General features: G+C 38.7%; 1 protein-coding gene across 1 annotated transcript; it reads right to left on the bottom strand.

Annotated features, from left to right (window-relative positions):
- Positions 1-546: 546 nt before the first annotated feature.
- On the bottom strand, positions 547-2,615 carry LOC110775579 (glycylpeptide N-tetradecanoyltransferase 1). Its single transcript, XM_021980194.2, has 2 exons — positions 2,456-2,615; positions 547-2,022 (listed from the first exon to the last, which is right to left on the bottom strand). Exon 2 carries the CDS (start codon positions 2,007-2,009, stop codon positions 711-713), a length of 1,299 nt encoding a protein of 432 aa, XP_021835886.1. The 5' UTR covers positions 2,010-2,022; positions 2,456-2,615; the 3' UTR covers positions 547-710.
- Between the last annotated feature and the right edge of the window lie 6,531 nt (positions 2,616-9,146).

The raw sequence follows: 9,146 nt of genomic DNA, 5'->3' as shown, positions 1-9,146 counted from the left end.
AATGAAAAATGTCTAGAATTCATTCGTCCAACAAAAAGTGGAACTTGCCCAGGGGGGAAAGCTAGGTTACCTACTTTCCTAATTCTGTAAAAGTATAACTTTCTACAAAATATTTCCAGTATTTTTGTAACATAAAAGTTCTCATTTAAACAACCTAGGATATTTGTATTAACAAATAATAGAACATAAACCTCTGTTCAATAGTGTCAAGCAGTGAAAAATCATTAATAGATATCAGATATGCAGCTAAAAAAATCAATCATCAGGAGTAGCAACTACAGGATGCAGCCATGATATCTACTGTGCAGCACGTATACACGAAAAATGCAGGCACCCAAAAAAGAAAGAGAACCATCATTGAGAAAATTAAAATGACGGCTTGTTCTACACTGTTGTTGATGACAATTGGACAGATTAAGGACCTTTTATTAGTGGCAAACAAGTAGTAGTTGAAATACTTGTAAGCAAAAGAAGACACATTTGATACAATGATACCTCTAACTAAGGCTCTAACTGCAGCATTTAGCAAGTTGTCCACAATTTCAATCAAGAGAAAAGGAACAAAATTTGGACAATCAATTTAAATAGAGTATCAAACATGAAGAGACAATAACGCATATCAAAAATCTCTAATCCCAACAACTCAGACAAATGAGGTCTTACCAAGGATATCTTGAAAGTCAACTCAAAATATTGTCAGGAAACTCAACCTACAAGAGTACAAGTCCAAGTTCTGAAGGCTTTATTGGTTGCTTTAAGCGGTAGTTGTAAAGATAGTAATGAAGCTTTCCATCTCCAGGCCCAAATTTCAGCTCCTTGAGGAATGATTCATTCTCCATAACATCCAGGGCATTAAAAACATCATAGTCCTTCAACTTTGCAATAATAAGAGCATCGTTCATCAACTGAAGCAACGGAGTTTTTGTAGCCACGTTGTAGTAAGAATAGGCAGCCTTCAGAGTTGTGTAATTTGGGTGGCCAAGAATAGTAGAAGGGAGAGTGTAAAAGCTGCAAAAATCAGTGATCTCATGAGTCAAAGGACTTTCAACAACAAAACCATCAACTACATTTTCTTTAGGAAGCAACCAATGCTCAACATCATTTTCATCAAAGTCAGTAGCCACAACAAACTGGCTCAAATAACCCCTCAACAGCCGGGTAACTGCAGGAACATCACGGAGCTCCATCTTCCTAAAACCAGGTGTAACTGTTGAATCTGGTAACTTATAGAGCCTTATGGTGCGGCTCATTGTCATTCTTGGGCCAAGCCTTGAAAACCCAACATCAATCAACTTCTTTGGGTTAAGAGACCTGTGCCAATATTGACAAGTCGCTATGGGTGTTGGAATAACTACACCAGCGGTATAAGCAGCTTGCCATATATTTTCCAGATGAACCCGTCTAGTCACCTCCTTGATCATAACAGGTGCAAGCCGTTTTGACCTCAGCCTCTTATGCACACACAGGAAGTTAACCTCAGCCATGGTAACAACATCATCATGAACCCTTATCCTAGCTGGAACACCTGTAATGAAAGCAACCAGCTTTTTTGAGGTCTTAGCCCGCACACCAATATGCCAACTCTTGAAATGGCCAGGTGGCCGAAGCGCCCACTGAAGGAACTCTTTGGAATAGTTGAACCTAAACATGTTTTCATCATCCTCAACGTAGTTGTTAGTCAAAAGGTTGTAGACCTCGCTGCACATTTCCTCGGTTTCCAAGTCACAAGTAATCCACTCATAAGCCGCGGGTAAGTTATAGGGCTCTTGCTTGACTTCAGACAATGGTGTAGGCTGCTCGATGGGACCTTCGGGCAAACTCGAATCACCAATGTCCTTGAATTGCCCAACAGGCTGAGTTTCCCAAAACTTGTGCCGGTTTTCAATAGCAAGGGACTCTTGAACCCTCCGAGTTATCGCCTCAATGCTACTATCCCCAGTCTTGTTTTCGAGGTTTTCATCAGGTTCTGAGTCTCTTATCTCACTTGTTGGTGAATTGCTTTCCCCCATAATGCCCAAATTCCTAAAAAAAAATGAAACCCCAAATCCGTGAAACAGGAAAATAAACCCCCCCCCCCCCCCCTAATTCACACTGCTAACATAACAATTGCAGCTGATCATATCTTAGACATTCAAAATCAGAACCCAATCCAATCAATAACAACAAAATAAGGAAACCAAATAAACACATTTGAGAAAATCATTAACAACCCAGAAATGTTCTCGGTTCAATTCCGATTAACATAAACACCGCATTCATCGTCAATAAAGACACTAGATTTAACAACAATTACAACTAATCGGTCAATTGCAGGATAACCCCCAATCTATATAACCCTAAAAACATTCAGATCGAAATCAACATGAACCGATGAAAATTAAACCCTAGAATGCGCTTAGATTATCATGAATTTTTGAAATAAATAAAGGAGATTGAAGAGAGATAAGTTACATACCTCCGTCAACGGTAAGAACGCCGGATTGCCGAGAGCCCAGCAGACGGCGGAGAAAGAGAGGGTGAGCGAGCGAGTGAGTGAGGTAGGGAATGAAATGGTCTCGTTGCCCTACGAGAATTTTTGAACTAAGGGGTTGGGTCGGAATCGGATGCACAATCACTTTACCACTCCTAACTATGGCCCTGTTTACCTGTTCTTTAGAGCTGAACTGAGCTGAACTGAATTGCACTGAACTAAATTGAATTGAACTAAATTGAATGCTTCTGAACTGAACTGAATGCTCTTAAATCGAACTGAACTTAACTTAACTTAACTTAACAGAATATATTACCGAAATAAATAAAAAATAATAATAATAAATGTTAATGTAATACCCCGAAATTTTAAACTTGATTTATTAAAATCAAAAATATTTATTAACTTGATTTCGTTTTAAATAATTACGAATAATCGAATTTCGTTAATTTAAACGTTTTTACGATTTATTTTAAACGATAAATTTATAAACAAAAATTTATTTATTTTTCGTTAACGATATTTTTATTAAGAATTATTTTAACTAAACATTTCTATTTTTAGTAACTTCCCAAATTAGCAACAAATTCCAGAATTTGGCCTAATCTTGTGAAATGACCAAAATGCCCTTAAGAACAAAATTTCAATTTCACTTGTTCTTTTTTTTCTTGCTCTCCACGTGAACCAGAGGAAGAAGAAGCTGAGTTCTTCCTTCCTTCTTCTTTTCCCTCAATTCTGGTACATATTCATTGGAGAGTTCAAATTGAACTCTTACTTTTCTTCCTTTACAAACTCAGCAACCAGAAACCCAAATTTCTCAAGCCAAAAATCAGAATTGAACATCAAACAAATCTCACTTCCCCTTGTTTCTGTAACTTCGAACCACCACCGCAAACACCACTGCAACCACCGGCCACCACTACTGCCACCTCCGTCCAACACCATACAACCACCCCAACCACCGTCACTCCCCAGAACCACCGCACGCACCACCTCCTTCCCTCTCCCTCCTCTCGACACACTCCCCTGTTTCTCCCTTTTCCCCCGCCTCGCCGCACCAACACAACACCACGCACCACCACCTCCAACCACCTTCATCCTCTCGTCGACCACCCTCCGCCTCTAAATCTCCGGCGAACCGCCCTCTCCCTTCCCAACAAACCGATCGAAAAACCCCCCAAAACTCCCCTGCTTGTTCGCCCTCTCGTGCCCTTTCTCTGCCTCCCTCGCCGTTCTGCCACCACCAGTCAACCACCACCATCGCCGCCTCACCTCCGGCGCCGCGCCAAACCACCGAGCCACCCAGCCACCTCCCTCCTTTTCGTGTTCTCCCTCCCCTGTTCCGCGTCCTGCTCCCAGAAAACCAAAACCAATTTTTGGTTTTTGGTTGGTTTTATTCTCCTTTAAAACCCACAATTTAATTGGGCCATTCTAGTTTGGGCTTTTGGCTAAGAAACCAACATGTTATTTCAGATTGTTACAATTTATTAGTTCTCATGTTTTAATGAATTTTTATGATATATATATTTACTAATAAATTGTTTATATGATGCCATGAATGAAATGATGTTTTATGGATCCCAGGATCTAAATGATGTTTTATGATCTAAAAAGAGTTATGCTATTTCAACTGAAATACAAGCCAAGGCTTGGTAAAAATACATAAAACATGATAATGAAAGTGAAAGACCTGGTTTGTCTGGCGGTATATAAACTACCATCTTCCTATCTATCGGTCATGCATGTACCACGGACACCTGTCCACCCATGGATTACGAGCCCAGGCTCCTGACAGGCTAAAATCGTATCACCTAATAAAAAATAACCTAAGGTCCACTAGCTAGGTAGCAAGGGAAGTCAGGATCGAATCCACAGGGAGACAGGCGTTCTTTCTACTATTAATTAATTAAACTAAACTATTGGGAACAAGATTTGGTTGATTGTTTGTAAACTAAGACTACGAACGATAATTAAATAAGTATGAATCAATATATTAAGGAAATCTAGGGCATAGGTTCACCAGCGATTAACAATCCAGGACAATGAACAATCATGATAATCAACAAAGTAATTAATTAGACTAGCATGCTCTCTCGAATCGATACTAGTCATAGACTTAGAATTAACGGGCTCTCGCTACTTATTAATCCCAATTCTACCTATTGACACAAGCCTAAACATCAAATTGCATCTCTCGGATTTTAACTTGATATTGCATAACTACACAATTAAACCTGCGCAAATCTAATTGAATAGTGGAATCAACCAATCAATAGGAATTAATCACAATGCCAACAATCACAATTATTCAATATCTCATCATATTAATTCATGGATCCCCAAACCCTAGAAATTAAACTACTCAAGCATGTTGACAATAAACAAAGCAATTAGCATAATTGAAAACATAATTAAAGCAAAAGAAATGAATGAAATAAAGAACAATACCTAATTGAAGAACAATGGAATAATAAAGTTTGAACTTTTGATTGGAAATAAAACTAAGTGTTTGGGATAAATTAGAGAGAAAACTAAGCTTAGGAAAATAAACTAAGTGTTTGATGCTAGAAAATAAGGTGCCACTAAAAATAAAAGGGGCTAGTATTTATAGTTTGCCCAAAATATAGCCCAAAACCGGAAATAAAAACTCGCGAAAAAGCAGCAGGGGTTGGCGTCGCCCGATCGGGCGAACGCCCGCCCGATCGGGCATTCTGCTCGATAGTCGGCCCGATCGGGCGAAATTCCGCCCGGTCGGGCGGTTGCGAAATGCCCAGAACAGCGCCCGGAATGACCGCCCGATCCGGATCGGGCGAAGCCCGCCCGATCGGGCGCGTGTCGAAACTGCACAATCCTCTATCTTCAAAACGCCATATCGCCTTCGTTATTCGTCGAATTAGGCGAGTGACCACTTGTTGGAAAGCTATTGAAGTCTAAAATCCAACCCAATTGAAATTACTTCATTTGGAGTTGTAGAACTTGAGTTATGATTAAAATAGTGGACTATAGTCATTTTTCTACTTCTTTCGTTATTCGCTTTGCTTCAAAACTCTTCCAACTTAATGTTTGTGCTCTCGAAAGTACATAATCTCTTGTATTGATTCAAATGAGTAGGAAATGCACAAAAATATGTTAATTCCTACAATGATGAACCTGAAACTACAAACACACTACAAGGAGCACATTAGTACTAAAAATCGCTCCGAAGAGCTCATTTGAGATCAAAAAGTACTAAGGGACGGGGGTAAAAACACTATAAAATATGAACATATCAAACTCCCCCAAGCTAGATCTTTGCTTGTCCCTAAGCAAAGAAATCATCGATGAATACATAAATCAACTTCACCCCAAACACATCTTAAAACAATGGATACGATTCAAAGTAAAATTCAACAAGCATGCATCAATGCCAACCAATCAAATCCATTTGACCATAAATCCTCCCTAACAATCGTCACGCAGAGCGAACCACAAGTGCACAATGGAATTCAAGACTAGTGCTCACACACTCTTCACTCATTTATGTGGCGGGTAAAAGATGTACCCGTTCGCTCTCCTCCCAATATGTATGTGAACAATGCCCTCCCAAACTCACAACACTTGTGTGTTTAAAAGAACATGCACTCAACCTAATAGTCGACTCGGAATATGTCATGTCATAACTTGCATTGAATAACAACTACTTTCACATTAATATGACTCTGTGCACAAAGGTCGGAAGGTCTTCAAAGCTTGTAATGATAGGCTTAGGTAGGGGTGCGGTAAATTTGGGTAAAATGTGAGCTTAAAGCCTTGGTTTTGGGGAGCATAAATCCAAGCAAAACCATGATCAACCACAAATGATGACCACAACTCTCCCACTCAACACATGATGAAACAACAAACAAACCTCACTATACTTTCTTGCCTTTCTTTCACAATTAAAATCAATCACTCATAAAGATAAGAAATTACAATATTTGAGTGAAACAATGCTTTGAATTTTTCTGAGAGTAATGAATTTTTTCTTTTTATTTTTTTCAATTTCCTTTGGAAACCTTCATATTTTCTATTCTTCTCATTTTTTTCTCTTATTCAAACAACAAACAAGATAAGAAGAACTCCCTTATTTCCTTTTCAACACTCACTTTGTGCTCAAAATGTAGCACACTACAACTCCCTCACCTCACTTACTATTAGCTCCCCCAAGCTAGGCTTGGGACTAGTAACCAATGGGGCTTTCATGGGCTTGTCATATGGCTAGTCACCGAATAAAGGGGCACAAGCAACAACATGGGCAGAAAAGAGGGAACAAATGTATCTAATTTCATCCTAAGGCTACCTAAATAAAAAAAATGCCTTCGTCCTCCTCAATGTGCATGTATATGAGTCATAAAACATTACTAACAGTTGCAAATCAATACTCAAAATCAATGACACACCAGGAAGTTATCACACATTCCTAAACAAATCAATTAGCCAAGCACCAAGTCCACAAATAGTTGGTCAAAGTTGACTCATATCAAGGCATCAAAGTAATCAAATATCAAATCATGGCTAACATATCAACATTGCTCGTCATCAAAAACCAAGAATCAAAACAATTTTCATTCAAAGGGGCACAGGGAAGCATGATTTTGTATTCATCGGAACGTTTTTTTTTTTTTTTCAAAAGCGATAAACTACTCTAGAAAGCAATAACACATACCTCCCCCAAGCCAAACTCAGCAATGTCCTCAGTGCTTCAAGGAGTGGAGATCGAGGGTCTCAATCTTCATTAAGTCCCTCCAGCTCCAACTCTTATATGCCTCCCGCAAAGAGATTGGTTAGTAGATAACCAACGAACGAGCGCGGAAGCTTGTCATGCGCACTCGCACAACTTTCGTGCAACAAGACATGCACGATAATCAACAACAACATTTGCATAAAGTCCGAATGAACTCTGTGCCAGTAAGGAGTGGGATGCCTAAAGGAAGAAGAACAAAAAGAAAAAACAATAATAAAAGAAGAATAAGAAAAGTAAGGAAAAGAGAAAGTAGGCATACTCTCCTTACGGAAGTTGTTTTTGCGGACTATTGATTCTTCAACCTCAATGATCAATGAAATAGCTCTCTCTGTGTTTTGGAATTCATGGTGGGCAGGCTCTTCACCATATAGAGCTCTCTGCAAAGCATCCACCTCTTCTTTGTAAGTACTATAAGTACCTGCAAAAGATTCACAAAGAGGAACAAACTCTATTGGGTGATTGGACTTTTGATTTTCGTGGGGAGGAGGAAGATCCTCAAGCAAAGGTTTTATGGGGAAAGAGAAGGGGAGTGAGACGGTGTAAACGGGGCTAAGAATAACCCTTCTTGGACTTGGAATATGAGGGGTAGGGGTTGACACAACAACAAGGGTTTTATCAACTTCAACTTCCTCATGGACTTGCTCTATAACATATGGCTTTTGAGTTTCAACAAATCCTTCATCCATTGATCCAACAGTCACATCATCATCCTCCAACTCATCCTCAACCTCTGTTATAAGTTCCTCCCACTCTTGGTTGCCTATGGGTTCACTCAGTTGACCCCCATCCCCAACACAACTCGAATCATTATTTTCAATAATTTCTTGAACTTTTCTAAATCTCTCAAGAGTAGCCTTACTAGCTTTAATAATCTCATTAGTAGCCTCTTGAGATCTAGTACACTGAATCTCAATCTCAGAGTTTAATCTTCTTAATTCCTCTAAGAAGCTATCTCTGCTTTCTGATTCGAGTTGAACAGGATTGGGCAAGGGTTCACAATAATACACGGGAGAAGCAACAGTGGAATCATGAGGAAAAACATTGATATCCATGCAAGGGTTAGATAAGTCATTAGAATAGATATGATTATCATAAACATTAGAATGCACCTCATTATAACAAGCATTCAAGGGAGAGGGGGTAGAACCATGTAGACTATGCTCATAATTTGGATTAGCACATGTAACATGAATGGCCATTTCACGCTCATACAAATCCCTTGCAAACCACATATAGTAATCCCACATATCATCCAAAGACAAGGCTCGAAAATCACCATTAAATCTACTTTCTATCACATTCCTTGTATACTCATTTAAACCTCAAAACCACAAGAATCCCAAAAATTAAGAGTGTGGTAACCAATAAAATCATTAAGCCTATCAAAATACACCCAAAAAGGCTCATTTACGAATTGAGGGAAAGAATAATAATCCATTTATTTTCAAAAAAAACAAAAAAACGAAAACAAAACAAAAAAATAAAAAAACAGAAAAAAATAAAAAATAAACTAAATAAAATAAATAAAATAAAATATATACATGGTCTCAAAGAACTGGAAGTTCTCCGAGACTCAAGAAAACAATCTAGACCACAAAATTAATAGCAGAAAATAAAACCGTTTCCCCGGCAACGTCGCCAAAATTTGACAGGCTAAAATCGTATCACCTAATAAAAAATAACCTAAGGTCCACTAGCTAGGTAGCAAGGGAAGTCAGGATCGAATCCACAGGGAGACAGGCGTTCTTTCTACTATTAATTAATTAAACTAAACTATTGGGAACAAGATTTGGTTGATTGTTTGTAAACTAAGACTACGAACGATAATTAAATAAGTATGAATCAATATATTAAGGAAATCTAGGGCATAGGTTCACCAGCGATTAACAATCCAGGACAATGAACAATCATGAT

Source organism: Spinacia oleracea, chromosome 4, assembly GCF_020520425.1.
Source record: "Spinacia oleracea cultivar Varoflay chromosome 4, BTI_SOV_V1, whole genome shotgun sequence".
Lineage (NCBI taxonomy): Eukaryota > Viridiplantae > Streptophyta > Magnoliopsida > Caryophyllales > Amaranthaceae > Spinacia > Spinacia oleracea.
This window is presented reverse-complemented; position numbering and strand designations above follow the sequence as displayed.

Bases quoted from the DNA above. Each gene is read 5' to 3' on its own strand.
- LOC110775579 (XM_021980194.2), bottom strand. From the start codon at position 2,009: ATGGGGGAAAGCAATTCACCAACAAGTGAGATAAGAGACTCAGAACCT.